This window comes from Carassius carassius, chromosome 40 (assembly GCF_963082965.1).
Source record: "Carassius carassius chromosome 40, fCarCar2.1, whole genome shotgun sequence".
Lineage (NCBI taxonomy): Eukaryota > Metazoa > Chordata > Actinopteri > Cypriniformes > Cyprinidae > Carassius > Carassius carassius.
The window spans coordinates 27,839,801-27,866,092 of NC_081794.1; the positions used below are offsets into that span (position 1 = coordinate 27,839,801).

Below are 26,292 nucleotides of genomic sequence, written 5' to 3' on the forward strand. Positions count from 1 at the left end.
GTTGACTTAAACTAAAAGAGGGTCAGGACACTCATAAGAGGAACGAGTAACAGCATCAGAGAAGCACACAGAGAAGAAGCCTCAGACACCTTCACTTGATCTGGGACCCACTTATCTGTGAACAAGGAATATAATGCAATGAAGTGAAATGAATTAAAGGAAGAAATCATTACAAACCTTTATTTACAAATGATTAAAATTAATTAAATGTTCACCTGTGTTCCCTTCAGACAAAGTCAGAGGACCCATGGATATAGAAGCACTGTCATGGAAGTCCAGAGACCTGCGCTCTCTCAACTGGTGTCCAGAGTTACAATCCTAAAAGAGAAAATCAGAAGAAGAAGAAAAACGAAACAGGAGTAATAGGTAGTTTACCACCATGGACATCAAGGGTGATATTTTCCTGATGATATTTAGTGTTTGATTAAAAATAATGTATCAATGGCACATTTGTAAACCATTATAACTTCTAAACTCACTGTTGAGCAGCGATTGCTCGACATAAGGCACAGGTGAACAGCACAGTGCAGGTAAAGCTTAGTGGAGTTTGCAGTGAAGATGAACATCCTGAAGGAGAAACGGCTGGATGTCGAGACGCCGTTCTGCAGCAGCTCCACTGTGTCATCATTTGGATTGGGACACCTGAGAATAGCAATCATGACAATCAACGAATCAAATTCTTTCATTTAGTTCAAAAGTGATTCTGTAAATCTTTACACACATATTTCAGGTATAAAACATTGGATATTTTACTTTAGTTTTAAAATACTGAAAGATACAATTCTGGGGCAATGCTAAAAGTTACAGGTACAGTTAAGCCTGAGCTTTAAGGATTAGAAACAGCTTTACTCTCTAACGATGAGATCCCAGCGGAGACTGTAATCAGGATCATTCACAGGTGTAGCCCAACACGTGTCCATCACCAGAGCAAACTGCCGGCTGTCAACCCCCTCGACACGAACTTCCACATTCATCTTCTGGTCCAGCTCTGCATCCACTCTACCAGTGAAGGGCCGAGTAAACTCATCATCCTCATATGGAATCATCCGCACCTGATATCTGCCTTCACCAGCCGGGAGGGTCTTGTGCACAACACTGTTGAAATAATGGAGAGATCTGTGTTAAAACTACAACACTTTACGGCTAAAATTCTACTCCTTTAATTAATCAGTAAAGTTGAAATCAGAATTTATATATGACTCACACCTCTCCAGTGGGTTGATTTCCACATTCATGGAAAGTGTTTGTGTTTGTGGATAAACACAGCTGAAAGAAAGCTTGAGGATTTTCTCTCTGCTGATGAGACCCTCTGACCTCGGTGTCCCCATAATAAAGTTATCATAGATAAAGTGGGTGCCATTGGCCTGTGAACAACATGCATAACATTTTGACTAAATTGAATTCAAGGTGTTAATAAAAACTTTTATTACAGCAAAATTATTAAATATAAAACCCCAAGGAATTTCTATCAGTCAATCCAACTCTTTTGGTTCTATGAGACACTACAAATGTTTGGATTATACATAATTTGTCCTACCACAAGATTTGTGCCACAGATGTGTTCATCGTTATCAAAATGGAATTCCACTCTGCCATTCCGGACCGTTCCTCTGCAGCTGGGATCATTGAGGTGCAAGACATCAGCTGGAAAACCAGCCTCAAAGAGCTGACAGCGAGACACAGACATGGAGCCAGAGCTGCTTTCACAGCTTTCTGAGAAATCTGAGAGAATTAAAATCATCCAAAACATTAAAAACATCAGAAGTATTAAAAAGGAAGATGTAATAACAACCAAAAAGAACAATCATATTTCGCATTCTTTTGTAGAATGTTACCAACCAAAAGAGTCAGCTTGTGATCTGGGTAGGTCATTGTTACACATACAGCCATAAACACCATTTTTCTTCCCACACCATTCATCCTCAGAGCAGCTGAGCTCAGAACAGCGATCTCTCACATCTAAGAGACGCACAGATAGATGAAATACAACCCAAAGACATTAAATCATAATAACAGAGAGTGAGCCCCCTGAATAATCATCGCTCTACAGTCTTCAAAGAAATGAAATGTATATTTTTGAGTGAATTAAAGTGAATTTTATATAGTCCATAATTTTCCCACCGATATCCACAAATAATATTTATTTATCAGTAGAATTAGTATTAGAAATACATTGCTGGGGGATTTCATTACTTTACCTGTAAAATAATCATATATATATATATATATATATATATATATATATATATATATATATATATATATATAATCACCCTCTATATGTCTAAGTCTATGTTAGCTGTGATTGATTTGTGACAGGTTAGGGTAACAAAATGTTCAAATCATAGCTTTTTCATGCACTGAATCATTTGTAAGCACTTTGTCATACGAGCGGATAGTTGAGCTACCTACCAATATTTAATTTTAAAATATTTTTATTATTATTATTTTTTGCAACACAGGAGACAAGACCACAATATAATCTGTGCTGAAATATTATTATGACTTACCACACCGCAGACCTGAGCGCCATTCTGGGATCTGTATCTCCAAGATGGCACAAGCTGTCTCATAGGCCTCAACAGCTGAACATAACATGCCATTTGCACGTGTGTACAGACACAGATCATACACACAAGAGTAGTAGTAAGGTGCAGGGTCAACATGAAGATGGCAGTTCTGGAAGGGGCCAGTGGTGTTGGTGATAATACTACAGAGATCAGAATATCTCTGCCTGGATGGACACTCACCAGCATTACCTGTCTGGTCTCTGACACCACAGCTGAATAACACATGAATATATGAAAACATAAAGGACTTGGACACTTGGACACAGAAAGAGTTTACAGTCAAACAATTAACATGATTTGCTATTTTTGGAAATGTTAACCTTAAGATGTAAACCTTTGAACCTTTTCCCTGTCCACTGCTCTATTAAAACAAATCTGAGAAACATTGCTTTTTTTATCAGATGACCCATCAGGTAAAAACAACTGTCCTAAAGTCTCATGGTTCTTACCCTGGAATGCTGGTGTCTGATTGCCAGCTGTGGCCAAAGGAATCATCATCAGGAGCGGGGTCTCCACTGGGCAGCACTTTGTCATCTGCAGGATTTCCATTGAAATTTCCACACATTCCACATAGAAATCCATAGAATCTTTCACTCACTCTGACTAGAAGGCTGCTATGTCCATCAAAATGGACAATGAATTCATTAAAAGCATTTAGAATCACGAATCCCTGCTCTTCACGTATCTCTACAAGATCATTGTTTTGATATGCTGGTGTGTCGATGGCATTCCCTTCAACCTGGAGGGAAATCAGAAAATTCCAATATAACAAAAGAAGGAAAATGAAAGTGATATTGACACCATTTGAAGTCCGGCTTACTTTAACTATCCTGTTTTGGCCAATTGTGATGTGCGTCTGTTGTCCATGCTGAGACAACCAAACATCCACTGCAGACACAAATGATACCACCATGTTTCCACGGTGCCTGTTGGTGGCCACCACACGGAACTCCAGATCACTGTCTGTAACATTACCGCAGGTCTGGGCAACCTCATATGAACAAGTTCCCTGGTAGGATTAATATAATACACATAGTGTCCATTACACCTTTCTACCTCAAAGATGCAACTTCAAATCCAGAAATTCCATGCAAGACATTGTAAACATTCATAAATTGAAGGATTTTCAGAGCTATGTAATATTTGGGAAATACATTGTCACATCAATAACCCTCCTAAACCTCATTTGAAAAAAAACCTGACTGTTACATCAGTTGTCTCTGACAATATGGATTCAAAACAACAGTTAATGTAGTTGACTGGAGAAAAAAAACAGCAGTTACCAGTTAATTTACTAATTTATACCTGAAAGTGAGCCACAGCTCCATCAAAGGTGATGTAGTGTGGATCGCCCCAGACTGTGCAGGTGGACATTGGACTGTAGCAGTCACGTTGTCCATTTCTGACTGCACACTCCAAGGCTGGTGGACAGACAGATGCAGAGCAGCGTAAATCATTTGGAGCAAAACACTGACAGCGTTGGGAACATATTGAATCCCAGAACTGTTCACCAATCTATAAAACCATAATGATAATAATTAATGTTACATTTTCAGAACATAATGTATATGCATAATGTAATATTCATCTACAAAAAAAGCATCAAGGTAAAAACATTATGTTTAGTCCTTACATTATAATAGAATCCATCATACAAGCAGCCACATTGCTCCACTGGCACACAGAGTCCTCCACTCCTCACATATCCCTCATCACAGAAACAACCTTCTGAGCATGTGTGTTCACAACTAGCATCAATGCTGCTGGCGCATGTATGGCCACAGTCTGTGCCACACACCTCATAATGGCTATTTGGGATGTTTGCTGAGCAGTCCATGACTGGAAATGCAACAACACAATGTATTTGTACAATGTATTTAATAATATGTAGAATATTATTATTTCTTTTTTTATATAAAAGGGGAAAACACATTGAAAGAAGAAAACAAATTCAACAGTAGTCTGTCTTTTTACATTTCACATACACTCCAGCTACTTACCACAGGATGCATTTTCTCTCCAGGGATAGACAACGGCATTAGCAGATTGACAAGAACTGGCATAGGCTTGAACAGAATGACACAAAACATCATTGTTGTTCTCAGAAGTGCACACATCAAACACACAACTATCAAAATAGGCTTGTGGATCTACAGAACCATGGCAGAAGCTAAAGGGACCCTGACTGTCCCTGATGATTCCACACAAGGCTTGTGAGATAAGAGTCGTGGTCTCATCTCTGCAACAGTCAGGACAAGTGTTTCCAGATCCATATTTACATGGCATGCCATCCTCAACCATCCATTCTGCCCCAAACTGGTCTACTGAAGGTGCTGGAGTGCCTGATGGAGTGAGGAAGTCATCTCCGGGATTGCCATTAAAGTTTCCACAAATGCCACACATAACTCCACTGTAGTCTGCCGGCACAACAATGTTTACTGCCCAGAAACCATAAGTGACAGTGAAACCAAAGTCAGTTGAGACATATGTAAACCCTCCTGTGGAATAGACAGACACTCGACCAGAGTCAAGGTAGACAGGGAGGTTTCTGATCTCTTCATCAATCTGATTGAAGAAACAGAAAATATTGTTTATACAAAAATTCTTATCAATAATAACAACTGTAAAATCTGAAATATAACATGCCAAATTAAAGCTTGTGGGACTTGTTTACCTTAACAGCAGAATAACTGTTCATGTCCTGTGAAATGTGCACAAGATGCCCAGACACATTGACAAAAACTTCAACAGTTATTGACACTGGCCATCCATCCAATCTTTGATTTCTTGCATCCACCTGGAAGTGCGGTAGACCACGAGCCTCATCACAAACTTTGGCCAGCACATATCGACACGGGCCTTGAAAGTCAAAATAGGTTCCATCAAAAGAGATATAATGGGGGTCTCCAGAAGCATAACAGCTACCATGTGGACGAGGATGGCAGCCATACTCTCCTTCCACCACACGGCAGATCTCCTGTTCACTGCAAGATGATGGTGTGCAACGGACATTTCCAGTGATTCCATCACAGACACACTGAAACTGGCATTCTTCACCATGCCAGAACTGCTCTCCAGGTTGCCGATAGCACCCATCATAGTGGCAGCCACAACCAGTTGGGGAAACACAGCGGTCTCCATCCAGCACCAGTCCATCATTGCACTGGCATCCCCCCTGGCATGGCAGCGTGCACTGGAAGGGAAATGAGAGGCTAGGACAGGATGCAGGACAGGATGTGCCACACAGTTCGTAATGGGTATTAGCCGGACAGTTGGGATCTAGGAAGACAAAACATTGAAAAGACAATGAATGATCAGCACTTTGAATGAGATATATAGTTTTAATTCTGAAAATCTTGTCACATTTGTAAAATACTAACCACAGTGGGTGATACTCCCCCACTCTCCAACTGTGATGCCATTCTGTTGGCAGTACAGTGTGTAGCCTCGTAGGGCCTCACATAGGGCCTCCCTGGCACCGTCTGTCTGCTCTAGCATCTGAATGCAATCTTCAATCCGTTGCCAAGGGTCTAGTGTTCTGCTGCACTCAGCAAATGGTCCATCATTCATAACCATGATGCTGCAGTGCTCACTGAACTCACTCCTGTTCTGATAAAGACCTGGTTCCCACATGTCTGTTGAATCCACACAGTGAGCTGACAGGGACCCATCACGCCAGCTGTCTGCAAAAAGCTGGGAGTCATCCAGCAGGACACCATTTGGGCTGTAGAATTCATCATCAATATTTCCATTCAAGTTCCCACACAGACCTCCAAGTGTACCATTGTAAGTGGTTGGAGCTATGATTCGGACAATGTGTGGCCAGTCAGCTCTTACTGTCATTCCAAAGTTTGTTTCCAAAACAAATCCTCTTGCACTGCTGTGATAGATATGGATCTGACTGGAGCCAACACTGATGGGTAGACCGACCATTTGTCCATCCACCTAGGGAGAAAAAATCTGACTTTGATCTAGCATTTGAGTTTGATACAATGGTTAAACTGTTCTTAATACAAGGTTAAGCCGAAATTATTATTCTTTTTTTGGCTAACCTGCACATTGCTACCTTCTCCCAATTCAATGGAAACATGAGTTCCTCCTGCCTCAAACCTTAGGAACCTGGAAAACTCTTGAATGCCTCTAGGTACTTTCTCCACTGTCAATACAAAGTATGGCAGTTGGGATGGCCCCATCACTCTTGCAAGGGTCAGTCCACAAGCTCCTGGATATCTGAAAGTTTTTCCATCAAAGGTGTGGTATGAACCCAGGCTTTCAACTGAACAGGTAGCATAACTGATGGGTCTACAACCCCTTACACCATTATGGAGTCCACACACTTCTGCTGGACCACACTTGTGCTGACTGCACACCATTAACCCCCTACTGCAAACACATTGCCTCCCACAGTCCTCGCCCAACACTACTGACTGTCCGTCAGAGTAATAGAAGCCCTCAAAGACACAGCCACAGTTCACTTCAGGCACACATTGCCCAGTGCTGAGAATGTGCCCATCATCACAAAAGCAGCTCTCCTGATTGGGCAAGGGACAGTTTATTGGAGCGGAGGGGTTGCTGCAAGTTGCTGGGCAGCCTGTTCCATGGGACTCAAAATGACTGTGCTCAGGACATTGAATCTCTGGAAAAGCAGAACAGATGTAAGTATATGCCTCAAACTCAGTAATATTTCAACTAGTACAAATATTTCCACAAAACACTTACCACAAAAGCCTGGTTGTCTCCAGTGCCCTAACTGTACACCCTGCTGTTGGCATTGAGCAGAATAGACATTAAGAGCCTGGCACAGAATGGGCTGGTACCCTCCTCCTAAGCAAAGATCATAGACGCAGTTCTCTATGTAGGTCTGGGGTGAAAACACAGAGTGGCAAGATGCAAAAGGCCCTGAGACATCTCCTAGTATCCCACAGTGGTTTGTGTCACTGTAAAGGCTAATTTCATTGGCAGTACAAACTGCACAACCTAGACCTGTGCACCTGACATCATGGCATTCGGGATCTATGTCTCCCTCTACCTTCCAAGAGTTGGCAAAATCAACATCTGAGCTCAAGATCTCCCCAGAGATTGAACGGAAGTCATCTTCAGGATGCAGGTTATAGTTTCCACACAGACCACATGTGGCATTCTGGTAGTCATAAGGTACAGAGATGGTGACGTAGCTATATGCGTCATATGTAACTAGGAGACCAAAATCAGTGCTGATGGCCAAGGAAAAACCAGACTGATAGACTTGGATGGAGCCATTGTGGAGGGTGAATGGTGTGGCTATAAAGGTCCCATTAACCTTCATAATGTTGACAAAAGGAAATTAGGAAAATGGAAGGATGCCTGAGCTCAATATTACAGCAATACAGTGATACTTACCTTTGCCTCATAATAGTGATCTTTAACCAATTCAATTTCTTCATCATAGACAAATAGTCTGACCATTCGAGTCCATGACACATGTGTGCTACCCATGATGCTCATTTTTTCCCTCAATTCGATAGTACGGCAAACCATTTCCACAAGCCTATACAATAACAAAAATTCTGTATCAATAAAGGATTCCTGATCTTGTCAAATCTGTACAATAATTAGAAATCCATATCAACATTACTTACCTCAGAGAGAACATATGTGCAGGTTCCTTGAAAGTGAAAAATCTGATTGTCAAAAGTGTAGTAGTGAGGATCACCAGAGATGGTGCACGTTTGTCGCTGAATGTTCTGGCAAGAGTATTGGAAAGCAGCAGTACGACAAGTTTGGGAATAAGTACAGGGCTCAATACTGCATTGGAGGCCTCTTGTGGTACAGGTGCATCTTTCCTGGCAGACAGCATCACTCCAGAAAGAGTCTCCCAGCTGCACTGGAAAACCTATGAGAAAGACTCATGTTTATGTGTATAAACACCTAAAATAATTTGTGCATTTACTGGATGGCTTTACCTATGGTTTACTAGCATGGAACATTGGAATCAATTTGAATAGGTAATTCATAGTCTGGCTGCAAATATAGCATGCAGCTAGGGAAGCAACATTACCATTAAATTGACAGCCCCGTGATCCATGATCTGTTCTGAAGGCCCATCTACCTGGCACATTGACATTGCTGCTGTATGGTAGACTTGTGATGTCATTCTGGAGCAATCCAGTAATTGAAAAATGGTGACTTGAATTGATAGTGTCATAACCAGCCTAAGATAAGGAAGACATCCAGATGTTATTCATAGAAAATGCAATACCTTTTATGTCAGTTTGTCATCTACTGCATACCTGTACATATCGTTGTGTTGGAGCGATTGCACCATAGTTCATTACAACAAATGAGAGATGGCCATTTGAAATCAAAACCACTTGGAAAGATGTTTCCTTAAAAAGAAAGAAAAGTCATTATGTGGTATGATAATTTTTAACTTTCTTTTTCTTTTCAGGAATATTTTATGTACAAAGCTGAACTACTTACTGTTCCTGAATTGTAGTAATATGCAACTCTATCCCATGTTGCAACAAAGACCCATGAAGCAGAGAAACTCAAGTCAGGGAAGTACTGGTTTATGTCTTGGGTTGTCTGTGTAAGGACACTGCCAGAGGTGTACTGTTGATATGAGATTACACCATTCCAACGATTGTCAATATCTGTCCAGAATGGAGCAATGAGGTCTTTCCCTCCATAGGCTGGGAACTGGTATGGAGTGTAGCTGTACCATGCCCCGTCAAAAGTCAAGTGTCCATTGTTGTTAACCTGAAATAGAAGAAGACTGTTTATTGAATGTAGGATTCTTATAAAATATGCAAAATAGTTTGTAATAGAAATTTAAACTGCAGTGAGATGTCACATTTACCCCATTTACTGTTTACAATCTGCTGTTATTGACACTCAGAATCTGAATTTCACCCATTCCAAAATGACTCACATAAATTTGGTTGTACGTTTGCCCAAAAAATATAAATGTCTGCTGAAGGTATATAACTGATGAACTCCCATCATCAATGCGTCCATTCACTGTGTCTCCAGTTCCAAATGGATAAAATGGCCCTGAAATAATGATTCCAGAAAAGAAAAAAGAAAAATCTAATTATTGAACAATAAGTAACAATATGTCAGTTTCTGATACCTGTCATTTACATTTTCAATCACCTTGCTGTAACATTTGTATTCTTTGCATAATGAAACAAATATGATACAGCAAAATGATTGTATATCAGCATGGCTTTGAACTGTGGCATTTTGCCTACTTTAATCTAGCTGATAATGTACTGTATTAGTATGCATAAATGTACAAATTATTTTAATGCATCACAAACACATAACAGGGATCTGATTTGCTCGTGCAAAACAATAATCCTTCACCTTGTAACACACTACAATATATTACCAATTGTAATATCCATAGTTGTAGTTTCTGTGGTTGTGGTTGTAGTTTTATCTGTGGTTGTCTCTGGCGTGACAGTAGTAGAGGTAGTGCTTATGTTGCTTGCATCTGAAAGAAATCATAAATATATAAAACAATAATAGTAATAATAATAATAAATCTGAATTATCTCTTACATAAACAAAGGGCACATGTAAATAAATATATTTACCTGCACAGTATGCCATATGGCAGATTGTTGGACTCACAAACTCATAGACATAATAATCTCCTGGACAGGCTTTGACTTTAATGGGATTGGATTGGAAATGGCAGCAGTAATTGTCCCAGTGACCGCAGACATCTCGAGTGACCACTCCATCCTCAACTGCTGGATGTCCTCCGTTCAACCAGAGTGGAGCATGAGTGCCACAACTATACTCCTCAACACATGTGTCTGGCATCTGAACGCTCTGACCATGAATGAAGAGACGGTACCAGCCGTTCCAGTTGACCCAAACGTCACACATTATTAGAGAGGAATGTTGATTGTTGGTGGCTCTCCATGGATCATCCAGGACATTGTAGTTGTAGCAGGGGTCAACAGGGGGAGCTGTTGATATGGAAACATTAAAGGGGTCATATGATGTGATTTAAAAAAAAATGTCCTTTCTCATTGGAGTGTTACAAGCTCTTGGTGCATAAAGAAGGTCTATAACATTGCAAAGACTAAAGTCTCAAATGACTAGAAATCAGTGGTTAAGTTATATTTCAACACTGTTCCAGAACAGTTCACCCCAAATATTCAGATGTGTGCCGCCCATTTTATGGAGGATGAGGACTGTTTCTTGAACCAGAAGGCTGCAATGCATCTGTGGCACAATGGATGTTTCTATAAAGTTGGGCAGTTCAAACTTTATAAGGACAGGAGGTACCGTATATGTCATTATAATCAGTAATTATGTCCCACTGTATGCAAAAAATACATCATTTGTAATGGGTTTTATTTGTTTTGTCTCGTCTAGTGATGTCTAGATCGCAAACCAATCTTTCTATTTAACCAGATCTTCTTAGTGAACTGGTACAACCAGTTTACCAAATCTATCTGAATCGTTTGAAATGGTTCGCATCTCCATTACGCACTAATCCACAAATAACTTAAGTTATTCGGTTTATAAACAAGCCTTACACTCCCTCTGATGTGAAATAAACCAATATCCCGAGTTACTCAGTTACTCCTAACAGTAATGTAGGGGGGCCTCAATCTCATTGTGTAGCTAAACTCTCAGGAGTCGAGTCAGGCCCCCGTGGTCTCAGATCACAGATCACTGTTGACCATCCTGTGTCAGGTCGAGTCACCATTAACACTCATGAGTCAAGCAAAACCACAGTTAGACCTCATGAGTCAAGTCAAGTCACCAATGATCTGCATGGGCAAATTCATGTCACCAATGATCTTCATGGGCAAAGTCAAGTCACCAGTGTTCTTCATGGGCAAGGTCAAGTCACCAATCATCTTCATGAGCAAAGTCAATTCACCAATCATCTTCATGAGCAAAGTCAAGTCAACAATCATCTTCATGAGCAAAGCCAAGTCACCAGTGATCTTCATGAGCAAAGTCAAGTCACCAATCAGCTTCATGAGCAATGAACAAGGTCAAGTCACCAATCAGCTTTATGAGCAAAGTCAAGACACGAATGATCTTCCTAAGTCAAGTCAAGTCAAGTGGTGGTCTTCTGCGCCATCCCGGTGGGCTCCAGTTCCACCTGCTCCACCCTGGATTCCTGCCCTGTCGGCTCTGCCCTGGGCCCCTGAACTTTCTGTTCCCTCCTGGCCTCTTTGTGTTGTTGTTTTTTCCACTTCCTGTGCCTGTTCCCTTTTATGGACCTGGCCCTCCGTCCCTCCCCCTTTTCCTCCACCAGTCCACCTCCCCCCTGGTCTCTGTGTTCCTTGGTTTGTTCTTGTGTTCAGGTGGAGCATCTGGTAGCTGCTCCGTAGAGGAGGGGGTAATGTCATGGTGTCTGGTCTGTGTTTCCCTGGGTGTCCACTAGTGGTCTCACTTCCCCATAGTCACCCCACTGCAGGCACTACATTTCCCACAAAGCCTTTATCCCATTCATCACTGTTAATTGCACACCTGTTAATTGCTGTCTCGGCTGTCTCCACTTGCCTATACCTATACTTGTCTATATAAACCGGTCTGTTTCTATCTGTTTCATGGAGTCTTTGTTTTCTGTCACCCGGCTTTCTCGTGTTCCCTTGTGTTTTTCATGTTTCTTGTTTTTTTGGACTGCTCTTCTGTTATTGACCTTTTCCTGTTGGATTTTGATTTTTGGATTACTCTATTAAAACACTGCAATTGGATCTCTAGTGTCGTGCGTGCATTCGTTACAGTCTCCTCTACCCCAGTTTAAATATTGCCTTCAGGTAATTCCCTGTCCCAGGGCAAAAAAGGTCCTGTGAATATTTTATGATGTTAAATTTAATTGTATTGTTGTATTGATTTGGTTTGAGTATTTAAAGAGGATTGGCGAAACATTCAAGGAAGCATCTGTAAACAGATCTTCCCATACGATTGCTGTGTGTATCTCTTTGAAACCATTTCAACATTATTTTTCTTTTATGTTTTGTATTTTTATGCTGATCAGTTGTGTCTCTAAATTCTAAATACATTCTTTTTCAATTGATGTATTCATTTTTATATTTGAATTTGTTCTTTTTAACGTTTTATTATACATGGCAAAATAAATGTTATTTATTGATTTATTTTAGACTGAAAATTCTATTTGACATTTATTTGACGTTGAAATCATCATTTCTAGTAAACTGTGAGGAGGCTTTTGTTACTGCAATTACTGTTATTTACGGCCAGGATAGGTCAATCTGAAAGCTCGAGAATGATAGGAGCAGTAGGCAAGTCATCTGAGACCCTTTGATTTCTGTCTATCCCTGGTGTTAGCAAGTTGTATGGGAAAAGACTAAGTGAACTACACTTTTCTCATAAGCAAGCATTAGGCGGTAAACAAAACAGGTATCAGTCTACCTACACCCTCTGACTAACATCAGACTGGCGAGTTTGTGATCGTAAGATCCAGACTTAAAAGAGACATTAGGTCCCCAGTGAACAGATAATTGTAAGTAAAGTGAGCCCAGAATAATCAGGTATTTAAATTATAAACCAACGAACATTATGATCAGTTATTAAAAACTTAAAAATTGGAAGAAAGATTATATGGAATATCAGTCCATTGCTGCCTGCTCGACCAGTGGCGGAGCCAGAGGGCTAGTTGGGGTGGCAATTGCCACCCCAGACGAAGTCCTTGCCACCCCTGTTGCCACCCCGCTGAAAACATTACACTGTTCATTTTTACGAACATTTCTCAAATCTCCCAGCGGACGTGAATGCATCCTTACGCAGCACGCACAAGCGTGCAGCTGCTGCTACACTTTTCATTGGTTAAGCTGACACGCAGCTTTGTGCGCTCGACATTTCTTCACTTTGTGCCGTGAACTTCTAAATGCGCACTTGTGCAGCGCAGCACACTGTGACCCCATTTTGCTTTGAGCACATCATTCTGCACCCGCGATGCGCATACGCGCTTTGTGCGCTCTGTTTTGAAGCGTTTCATATTATCATGGTTTTGCGCACTGAAAGATTATTAAAATCCTATATTTTTTATACGTAGCCTACACAATACATTTAAAATAAGCATAATTTAATTGTATATTATTAATGTGTAGTGTAGGCTATATAAATATACTATATACTAATATTAATTTGTTTTTATTAACATGTTTAGATTTTATAAAGTTACTGTGCAGATTTTTTCAAGAATTCTTTTTTGCTGCTCATTTATACACTTACTCACTAAGTTTAATAAAAATACATAATACATTTATGTAATATTTAAAGGTGTTAACTCTAATCTTACAATGCAAAATGATAACTTACAAAGGATTAAATTAATCACAATTATGTAAGTATCTGGATATTTGCCACGGGGCGAGGGCTTCAATAACCTCTCTCTTTTTTGACCATACATGTGTTTGCATCCCTGATAGTAGATGTGACTGTAGAGATGTACTCAAGTACTGAAGTAACTTTGTGTAGACATACAATTTATTAGCACTTAACATAACATGTCTAGACATCTTTAAGCAATTTTCCTTGTGTTGTCAAATAGGCTAGACCACAATATACTCAGATTTTGTCCTAATGTATTACTTTAGAATTTGTGTATTATTAGTAACGGTGTACTCATGGTAAATAATAACAAGCAAATTGTTCTATTTTTGCTGTATACTTAATACATATATAATTGTGCACATTTTGGAAAATAAACAACTTTAATCTGTATACATTACATTAAATCAAATTTAATCTGTATACATTTTGTGGAAAATAATTTATTTTTAGTGTAATTGAACACTTTGTATATTGACCCCCCAAAATAATACCTTGCCACCTCTTTGCCACCCCTGTTTTAAAAGTCTAGCTCCGCCACTGTGCTCGACCAAATGCTTGAGCACATTTTGAGACACTATATTATATTGAGAGGAGTACCTAACTTAACTCAAGCTGATTGAGCCATCTCTGCCATCTGGTTGATGTATGTTATGCCAAAAAAAATTCACTAGATGTCAGAGTGTCAATCAACAGCACTTGTCACAATCCCTCTTCTAACATGGATGTCAGAAAGAAAGAAATCACCCCTTTCATGTGAGTTCTTCTTCGTGAAATTTTGCAAGGTAAGCACATTTTTTTACATATTACACTGTAAGAGCCCTAACTTTACAAAATTATGTTACTTGGTGCCATGAAAAAACATTAGTATGATTTTAATTTTTTTTTTTTTTTTCAAAAATGTGCTCAACCAAACGGTTGATTTGTCACTTTATGGTAAACGTAGAAAAGCTGTGCTAATGTTTTCAGATCATCCATATCTGCATGTACAATTTGCTGAGAAATAAACTTCTGATTATTCATAGCTATGAAAATGACACAGCTCTTGTTATTTCCCCATTAAAATACTGAGATAATTTCTTAAATGTGTGGGGTTTTTTGCCACTTTTTGGATATTTTTTAAGTAAATAATGAATTCATAGAATTAATGTGTGGACATCATAATTATCAGAGGCAATTACTTATTAAATGACAAATGCTGATGTACTTACATTACTATAAATGTAAGAGATTGTTATTTATTAGTTTGTTGTTGTTTTCTTTACAATTACTAGATGGATTTCAACGGTTTCTATGGTACAAGAACTCCAAGCCCATGTACCAGAAAACCCAAGGACTCTGATGTTGATCTCAGTTATGTTGATGACCCAATAAAGTTCTCAATCCTGTCCTGGAGTACCCCCAGCCCTGCATATTTTTAATGTCTCCCTCATCTATCACACCTGATTCAACTCATCAACTCATTAGTGGAGACTGCAAGACCTGTGTGTGTGTCAGAAATAGGGAGACACACAAAACTTGCAGTGCTGGGGGTACTTCATGGAGAGGTTTGAGAACCACTGACATATTCTGGATTATCACCCCTTCCAAGAAGAGGTAGCTGGAGACAATTCTTTTGAGTCCCTGGATGAAGATGATGCTCCCTCAACAAGCACATTCTTTACTAAGCTTCCATGTTAGAAGAGAAGAAAAGGCAAACACACTCTAAAAACAGTTTCCTTGAAGACTTACACTGCACATGCACAACATTGCTGGTTCACAAAGAAATGTTCATTTATCTACAAAAATAAAGAAATAAAAACCTGTTTCACTACCACACTTGATGACGTGTTTCTTGAATCATAAAAGCTTAAATGCCATTATATTACTATCTTTTGCTATTTTTTATTTTTTGAATGCAGAAATAATGTAATGCTTTTGGTTTTGTTACTTTTAGTTATTTCTGTTATTTATTTTTGTTTATTGTTAAAAAACAAGAAAACTTATAATTTCCTGTGTTAAAATGAAAACCTGAAATATTTGATGGCATACTTCAATAAATAAAGAAGATTCAATATACAAAACTATTTTATTTTGATTATTTTTTTTTTATTAATATTATAGTTAATATTTTCTGATCTTTATAGTATGTGTATGAATTCTGGTATTTTTACCATTAAGTGACATATCAACCATTTGGAAGAGGCCGATATTAAAATAATTATGGGATGTGATGAAAAAAAATGCACTGAGTGTGATAACTAGCAACATAAGCAGACAAGAAATGCAAACAAAAAAAAATTACATTTTCAAATTTTCAAATGCCTTTTTCTTGGTGGGGCAGTTAAAGGGTTCCATATCATTTATGAAACCCACACATTTGATTTGATGCAATCTGTCAATGTCAATGTCAATGTCAATTTTATTTATATAGCACTATTAAACACAACCACTGGTTGACCAATGTGCTGGACAACAACAATAAAAACATTTCAATAAGACAATACATAATAATACTATAAAACAATACAGTAGAAAATTCTCAGTTTTAAAAGGCTAAATCAAAAAGGTACGTTTTCAACATAGATTTAAAAACAGATAGTGAAGGTGCAGATCTAATACAAAGGGGTAATGCATTCCACAATCTAGGGGCAGCTACAGAGAAATGATACCCTGAGCAAAGACAATATCTAATTGGTCAAGACAACATTTAAGGTGTGGCCAAAAAGCCAGTTTAATACTCAGGACACCATCAAATTCTGCTTTTAGCTATTGCTTTTTTAGCTCTTGCGTTTAGTCATGCTTTTAGTCATCACGTTTAGCGTTCTTTGAGCGCGGTTCCAGCGTGCTTCGGACTGCACACCTGCTGCTACTTAGCCATGATGAGAAGAAACACCACCTAGTCTCGTCAAACTTTACTTCTGTTCTTTTACTTTAGTGTCTTTTCTTTTCTGTTGAGAGTTTAATGTTCTGAGTTAAGTTTTGTAACACGGTGTCTCTGAGTCTGACCTCGAGTGCCCGTTCAACTACAACCAGCCCACACAACTCCGCATCTTCAGCCAACGCTCAATCACGGGCTTCCCGAGACGTCACTTCAACGACTACTGAACTTCCAGCCAATCAGCAACCTCTGGAAACCCTCTTTCAATGACAACAAAGGGAACCCCTGTTACACAGGAAACGCAAGTAACCTCCAGACTCTGTCTGTACTGGTATATTTAATATAATTTTAAAGGAGCATTGCGTAAGTTCTGAAATTTCTAAACATTACTGACACCAGTGGCCATTAGAGGACCTGCAGCCAGTCTCATGCTCGTTCTCAGTGCGCACGCTCTTTTTTTTTTTTTACTTATGAGGAGTGTCCGTGGGTGTCTCAATTGTTCTGGAGGCTGGTCGCTTCTTTCCATCCGCAGAGTCCATTTGAAAACACTATTGCTGCTGCTTACTCTAATGGCTGGCGTGCCGAACGGTTGTAAGCCCAAGTAGACGAGAATGTGCATGACGTCAGATTTTGTGAATTTTCGCGCCAATTCGGGCCCGACTCCTCCACACACAATTGAGCCTACAGGCTGATAGAGGCAACCGTGGTGGACAGTCGAGGTGTCATTCTTTGTTTTACATCATGGTTGGCTCATACATGTACAAATGAAAACTCTATCTTAAAGATTTTTTTTATGTAAAAACCTCCACATATCTCCTTTAACTTCATTGAGGAACTCAATGCGAAGGTTAATTAAGTGATTGATGGTTGTTCATGTCCATGCAATTTCAGGTATTGCTGTAAACTTGGGATTTCACATTTTCTTCCTCTTAAACTCATTCTTTCCTAACTTTCTATATTCCCGCAACTTGTGTGAATGTGTGAGTGCATGTGCTTATGTGTTTATATGTCTTAGATTTATCTAATAAAGCCTTATTCATATTGAAAATAGAAGTATCTTGTGTTTTGTGCTTACAAGTTAATGTTTTAAACTGCCGATCTTGTTACTGGGCTAATTAATAGTGCTTTCACTATACTTTGGATATTAATATCCATTGCAGAGTTCATTTTATATGGATCATTCAACGAATCGCTGGCCGTCTCAGTGATCAGCCTTGAAACAGTGATTCTGTTTAAATTCCCTTTACAATCATAAATGATTCCCTTTGAGCTAAATTGACCAGTTTCACTTACATTAATTTAAAGCATTTAACACTTTGTCCTAAGTTTGAACATCTCCTTTTATTTAGCTGTGAAAAAAAAGATGTTCTGTCCCCAAATCTTGCTTGTTTGTTCCCATAGTTACCCTAGTGTGTTCCCATGACAACCGACCACGCCCCCTTAATTGTCTGTCTGTATGTATATTATGTATACTGCTTAGTTTTCACCAGAGGAGGACAAAGTACACAATTCCATTACTTGAGTGAAAGTACAGATACTGCTGGTCAAATATTTCTCCATTATAAGTGGAAGTTGTAAATACATATTTTACTTAGGCAAAAGTACAGAAGAACTTGCTTTTAAAATTACTTTAGTATCAAAAGTAAATTTCTCTTTTTTTATGTCACTGCACTGTTTTATTATATTTTATGTAATACTTGAAATACCTTATGCCTCTGAAGCAACTACATTACACCTACTATTACTGAATTGTTGTAAATAAATATTACATTTGCAACTGGTCAGTGTTTGAAAAAAAATGTTGGGAAATCACTTCACATAGCCCTACAAAAGTGATTACTGATAAAACGCTGAAAAAAAATGTGTGGACTATCTGAGTTTGGCCTTTTCTTAATTGTGCGTGCATGTGGATTCTCCCACTGCCTCACCTTTCATTACAGTCAAGCATGAGCCCTTTTGCAACTGAGCAATATGACTTTGAGAAGAATGCTTTGAAACCACACTTTGTGTCTTATTTGCAACAAAAACAAGACAATACTTTACCAGTTGTTGTGATTGGTGGAGTAATGGATTCTACGGATGGGATTGTCTCTGATGTTGTAGACACTGATGGGATGGACTGACTTGAGGCTTCTGGCATTAAGAACAGTTTTATATCAATAAATATTTTTTAAAGAAAAACCATACAGTAAATTAATAAATTACATATGAGAAAATGCTCACCTAGACAGTAAACTCCACAAAATATTGGCTTGACAAACTCATAAACATACTAATTTCCAGGACAGGCTTTGACTCTTATAGGGTGGGATGTGTATTCACAGTTGGCACCAAATGACAAACAGACCTGACGAGTGACCACTCCATCTTCCAGCTGTGGATGAGGGCCATTGAGCCACATTGGGGCTTCACTGTCACACATGCCTGGACTTACAAATGATTCGGGCATCTGGGCATTTTCACCATTGTAGAACAGCCTGTACCAGCCATTCCACTCCACATTATAATCACACAAGTCATAATAAAAGGTACTAGAGTTTCCTGTGGCTCTCCAAGGCTCATCCATACTGGTATAGGTGTAGCAGGGATCGACACTTAGGGTGGATGAAGGAACTATTATGAAAAAGTAGAAAGAGAGCATTACTGTAAATACTGAAGATTAAATCAATTCAAGACAATAATATGAAAACCAACAGTAAAAGTGATGATAAGCATGTCATATATACAGTAATGATGAATGAAAGTACACAATACCTGCACAATACACAGGAGCTGGGATTGAGACTGTTGGTCTGGTAAATTTGTAGACATAATAATCTCCAGGACAAGCTTTGACTTGGATTGGTTCAGATCTGTAATAACTGCACTGTTCATAGTGAGAACCAAAAACTTCACGTGAAACAACTCCATCTTCTAGCCGAGGATGAGATTCACCAAGCCACAGAGAACTAAAACCTCCGCATGACATGTAAGACATACACCACTCAGGCATTTGAGCATTTGATCCATTAATGAAGAGCCGATACCAGCCATCCCATTCAACACGAGTGTCATCAAAATCAGCGATGTATCCATACAAAGACCAGTAATTGAGTGTGCTTCTCCAGTAGTTGTCAAGAATGTTGTATTTATTGCATGGGTCATAATCTGTTTTATTATGATATCAAAACAAAGAAGATACATTTTAATGAGGAGCTTCACAAGTGCAAATCTCAACCAGGAAAACAAAGTAACAATCATTCACAACAAGACTGTGACATAGTGAAGCTAAAAGTATAAAAGATGATGTTTTCTCTGCAAAATAAGATTTAGATTAGAGAACACATTCAGGATTAGTATTAAGAGATTTCCCTCAGTAAACCTTCTGCTCATCAATAGTAAATAATTAATTATTATAGTGGTTATGTTTACGTATATTAAGGAATCAAGAATTTGCATTCTAATAAGCAACTATAAGAGAGAGCATCGTCCCTAATCTCAAGTGTTACCATAAATACTTTTAAAACATATAACTTACTGAATGTGATGCTGGATTCAGTGATTATATCTGGACTTACAGTGGGAGCCACCTGTGAAATGGTGCTGACATCTACAAAGAAGGACATTCAAGACATGACAGAGATCATTTTAAAAGTTAGGAAAGACTTTTTAAATAAATAAATAAAAAATTCAAAATTATGGTACCTGTGCAGTATCCTGAACACCAGATTTGTGGTTTCACAAGTTCATAGACATAGTAATTGCCTGGACATGCTTTCACTCTGATGGGTTTTGATTTGTAATTACAGCAGCTGCTCCAAGAATAACCACTACAGACCTCTCTAGTAACCACTCCATCCTCTATCTGAGGATGAGGACCATTGAGCCATAGACTATATTCTGTGTTACAGGTGTAAAAACTGACACAGGTCTCTGACATCTGGATGTTCATTCCATAGTAGAAAAGCCGATACCAGCCATTCCAGGGGAAACGTTCATCACAAATGTAATCTGCACTTTCATTGGTGGCTCTCCAGGGACGATCCAGAGACTCATAGTTGTAGCAGGGGTCACTGCTGATGCTGCTGAAAGCAACTGTGAAATAGTTAGAAAAATTACTGTTAAATTACTGTTTTACTGTACTATTTACTGTACATTGAAAGCAATTTAGAATATTACATTGTAAAACACAATGATTGTTCATTTTATGATTTTCAACCAACCACTTATAGCAAATCTATTTAGTGGTGTACAGCCTGCAGAACGGCACAGAACAACACCATTACTATGTACAGTACAAGCACTGCATTCATGATAATATACTGTTTAATATTACATAATACATTATAGTTTTGATATGATTACAGTTTATATAGTTAAACTGCAAAAGCAGTGCAATTTCACAAGGCCTACAAATTTATTTGAGCAAAAATAAGCTAGTATTTTGATTAGGATGTAAATATCCTAATATTACTAGAAATGAATAGATTCCTTTTTAGCTGGAGGAGAGGTAAATTATGAAGAGATATTTATTATAAGTTAAGTAATTTATTGATTCTGAATTATTGTTTTAATATTAATAATATGGCAAGACAGTTGAAATTTAAGTCAAATTTAGAATAATTTAGTAGAAATTAAATATATTTAATTTAGTGCTATTTTTTGTTTAGCTATCTAAACTTGTGTGGGGGGGGGGCGATTTTTAAAAGTCCTTTTGTTCTTGTCAGACTGTACGAACATGATGATCATGTCACACTGTGGGATCTCAGTTGTCATTAATGTCAGAATGTACAACAGTCAAGACGCATTAAAAAACGGGGGTGCACAAGAAAACTTGGTCTGAGTTTTACATTATCAGCCAATACATGTCCAGTGACTGTGAGCTGCATTGCACGCGGGGCTGAAATGCTGGCTGAAATCATGAAAAGTATATGAATGTCGGCAATACCGGTACCCAGATAGCAAGCAGTTTTCGGCCCAGATCTGGCCCACATTTGGCCAGCATGGATTTCACGCGGGCCAGATGTGGGCGGGTTCTGGGCCGAAACTGTTTGCTGTCTGAGATATATTTAAGATGAATATAAGCAGCACTACACACCCACATGAAAACAGCAGCGCAATTGGTGTTCATCATAGCAAAAGGTAACATATTATGATTTTGTTGAGCGGAGGATGGGAGCGCAGCACTTGGGGCGAATAGAAAAATTCTCCAGCATTAATTCTGCTCATGGCTTGTCCTGAAAAACGGAGACAGTTTGACGTTCGCCGTAGGAGATAGAGGTCTACACGGGTCCAAAAATTCATTGAACCGACCTGGACCCGTCTATTATTTTGAAAGTTGGACCCGAACCCAGCCGGGAAGACACAGACCCGACTGTACCCGATCGGCACATATTCCACAGCAAATTGAATGAAAATTAAAGGCTTAATCTACTCATTATTCCTGTCCTCTCACTTTCACGGTGACGGATAACAAAAGCGACTTTGTAGTTTTGCATTTTTTGTATCTGGAGTCAACTTGCATTATTTAGACTGTTTGCCCATGGATTATCATAACAATTGCTCGTCCAGTGCCATGGCTGTTGACGTTAGCTTTACTTATTTGCTATCTCTGTGCTCTCTGAGCCGAGTCCGAGCAAAAAAAAAAAATAATAATTATTAATAATACATAAAAATACACAATTGATCTAACAACAAAACAGTTCATTAATAATATTGTTATAAAAATTGGAGAGCGCAGTATATGTTTGTGCTTATTACTAAACTGCTCTTGGGTTCTGTTCAACTCGCTTTAGTAGACCTATGTTACAGAAGCCTACAGAATGGTTAATGGACTGCACTAATTCTAACTGGTCAAACCATGTTTAACTTCATTAAATAATAAATTAAAATGCATGTTATGTTATCAAATTATCAGATTATTTACTCTGATTTAGATACTGACATTGGAAAAATAAAAATAAAAAAGTCACAATAATTTGGAGAGAAAAAATGCTAAAACTTCACCTGCACAATATGTAGGACTGGGGTCTGATATGTTGGGTTTGACAAAATCATAGACATAATAATCTCCTGGACAGGCTTTGACTTGGATAGATGTGGATGTGTAGGCGCCACACTGATTGGAATATCTCCACCACTCCCACCATGAAGAAGTTCCCAAGACTTCACGGGTCACCACTCCATCCTCAACTCTTGGATGAGAGCCATTGAGATACAGCGCAGTGTAACCACCACATCCCATATAACTCACACACCACTCAGACATCTGGGCACTTTCTCCATTCAGATACAGACGATACCAGCCACTCCATTCATCAAGGGTGTCATCATGGCCATAGTAGTTATATTGTTGTATTTCTCTCCAACTGTCATCAAGAGTGTTATAATTATAGCATGGATCAAAGCTGGAAGTGGTAGGATCTGAGAGAATAATGACACAGAAAAGGACAATCCAGTGATGATACACATACTCACTTTTTATGTGGCAAGATAAATCATATATCAACAATTTAGAAGAATCTTTACTCCCTTTGCAAAAACGTTTTTCAGTAATATGACATTTTAATGGAAGGCCATTCCATTTCTAAATTGTAACACACACACACACACACAGAGAGAGAGAGAGATACTCACACACACACATACACACACAGAGAGAGAGAGAGAGAGAGAGAGAAAGAGAGAGACACACACACTTGTAAAGTGTGTTCATCCCATAGGTGTAATGGTTTTTATACTGTACAAACTGTATATTCTATTGCCCTACACCAACCCTACACCTAACCCTAACCCTCACAGGAGACTTTGTGCATTTTTACTTTCTCAAAAAACTCATTCTGTATGATTTATGAGCGTTTTGAAAAATGGGGACATGGGTTATGTCCTCATAAGTCACCCTCTCCTTATAATACCTGTGTCATACCCATGGTCATTATACAGAGTTGTGTCCTGATAGGACACAAAAACAAGAGCATATATATATATATATATATATATATATATATATATATATATATATATATATATATATATATATATATATATATTAGGGGTGGCACGGTTCAACTTTTTCACAGTTTGGTTTGTTTCACAGTTTTAGAGTCAAGGTTTTGGTACAGTTCAGTATATGTTTATGGAAAAATTATACTTTCTAATATTAATAATAATTTTAAAAAAATATTTTAAAAAATTATAATATTCTATCGAACTACAAGCAACAGCATAAATAAATACAACATAGTAAAGATACAAAAAATAGACAGTGATATTCAGGGTTTTATTAATTTCTTTTATTTTTTTTTGGTAGGTCTAGCATTAGTTTTTATATACAAAAATTGAATAAAGTAATCAAATGTAAAATAGCATTACATATTGGAGTGTATAAATAAAAGATTATTCTTAATAACATTACAAAATCTTTTTAATCAAGAGCAATTAATGATTTCTTTGTTGTTGCTATTCGATTAATTTAAAGACTGTCACTTTAAGAGAATACACTGATCCAGTGCACCGATACAGTAGTCCTACATTCAGACGGCTATGTCTGCAATAGGATACTTACCAAGACGAGCATTTTGATCAAATTTTTGTCTAAATTTGTCGATTTAAACACAATACTTCAGAGAGAGATTAATATTTGCACGCGTTCTGAGGCGCAGGTTTGCGCGCTTTGGGTGAGCACACGCACACATGTTCTCACTGCGCGCGCGTTCTTTGGCTCTTAAATGTTTAATCTGGCAAAATTTAAATGAGATTAGTTTAAAGACATATCAACGTGTGCTATTCAGATCTCATCTGTGTGCGCGCTATCAGCACCCGGATGATGACGGAATAAATGACTGCTCATATTCCAGCATACAGCAGTCGCATTGAGCAAGAGTGTATGATTTGTCCAGGTTTATTTTTTTATTTTTTTTGTAATGTCTGGGAAGCCAGAATGCGCATCCATCAACAGAAACATATATTAGCTGAACCCTGTTTACAATAAATAAATACATAAATATACTATATAAAATAACAGTTATTTGTGAGATGGTTGGAAATTAGAATTATGAGAAATAAGGTCACAATGGTAATAAATAAAATTGCCCAATGAGCCTATAAACCTGACTTTTAAAAGTCAATATCTTTTTTTCTTGTTATAGTTGTTGTCTAAAACAATATTTAGTCATTATCTAGTTTCTTAAAATAAAGCATATTTTGTCCCAAAGAGCCTGAAAATATGGATGCATATATGTAAACCCATACTCAGAATCCGTGAGGAGCAGTTGGGGGTTCTGTGCCTTGCTCAAGGGCACCTCAGTCATGGTACTGCCGGCCCAAGACTGAACACCACAACCTTAGGCTTAGGAGTCAAACTCCCTTACCATTAGACCACGACTTCCACTAAATAATATTTATGACATCATTGGATATGCATGTCATAATTTTCAAAGTTTCCAAACCATTTGTTTTTGGTCTGTTTTTTATCACAAAGTTACGAAAATAATGATAGTTTTTCCAAGTGAAAAGAAAAAACTTAGCCTGATAAAAATAACATCAGAAATGCTACAGTATGATATTTCATATAAAAAGGTAATCTGATTTACTTAATTATTCATTTTCTTTCAATTTTACATTTGTGAAGGAATACAAAGGATGGAATAATTGAATTTGTGATTAATTAAAAAATTATTTTACCTGAAGTTTGTCCATTGATTATTTCACCTGTTGAATACACAATATAAACATGATGATTTAAGGAGAAATTCAGTCGGTTCACTAATGCACACGTCAGATTGTAAATCACTCACCATTAATCAGCAGCAGAAGAGACACACACAGAGAGATCAGAAACCTCATTGTGATAAACAGCTTCTCCTGCACCTGCACACACATATACAACAATTGTACATTTACAAAGTAATTCCTTAATCATTTGAGCCCAGTGTGATGAAATGTAGAGAAATAACTTTACCTGAGGACAAATGCTGCTGCAGAGCAAACTCAGGCAGATTCTCTCTTCAGCAGCTGAACACAGTTATGATGAACTGCTGATCTCACACTTATCAGTGCCTTTATTAATACATGTAGGTGGATCATTACTGGAACCAGAAGTAATTTCTCAACAATGTCCTGAACCAGTTTTTCATGTGACATATTTGTTATGTGAACTGGTTGTTTCCTTGTGCGACTACATTGTGTGCAACACATTCTTTCACTTTGTGCTTGAACTGATGTGCATGTTGATGGAATGACAAGCGAGTCAGTTTAATTTGTTATGTTTTTTTTTTCTTTTTACCTTTTCAAAGCAGCTTTGCAAAAATAGTATTATAAAATGCCCAAAGAGTGAACTAAATGGTTCAGAAAATATCATTCTGTTTGTAAATAATGTTTCACCATGTTAATGGTGTTTGATGGTGTTTCCATTTAATTACTTAAAAACCACTGGAGAGATGCAGGCAGTGGAGATTTTTAGACATTTAAATTTAAACATTTATCAGACGTTTTTATCTAAAGCGACTTACAAATGAGGAGAACAATAGAAGCAATCAGACGAATGAGAGAGCAACAGTACTGTGACAAGTT

General features: G+C 38.1%; 1 protein-coding gene across 1 annotated transcript; it reads right to left on the reverse strand.

Annotated features, from left to right (window-relative positions):
- On the reverse strand, window positions 1-25,566 carry LOC132122546 (alpha-tectorin-like). The gene is given in 34 exon segments (XM_059532927.1): window positions 1-115; window positions 216-318; window positions 480-642; window positions 850-1,095; window positions 1,207-1,364; window positions 1,538-1,722; window positions 1,840-1,959; window positions 2,511-2,782; window positions 3,020-3,309; window positions 3,391-3,579; window positions 3,876-4,085; window positions 4,204-4,409; window positions 4,571-5,135; window positions 5,245-5,849; window positions 5,951-6,515; window positions 6,623-7,206; window positions 7,290-7,869; window positions 7,950-8,042; window positions 8,044-8,097; window positions 8,189-8,442; window positions 8,608-8,761; window positions 8,840-8,935; window positions 9,030-9,308; window positions 9,481-9,602; window positions 9,943-10,047; window positions 10,151-10,531; window positions 18,787-18,876; window positions 18,967-19,356; window positions 19,498-19,890; window positions 20,261-20,332; window positions 20,428-20,817; window positions 22,729-23,145; window positions 25,405-25,431; window positions 25,518-25,566. Coding segments are annotated over 34 exon segments (8,511 nt in total). The 3' UTR covers window positions 1-11.
- Window positions 25,567-26,292: the final 726 nt, after the last annotated feature.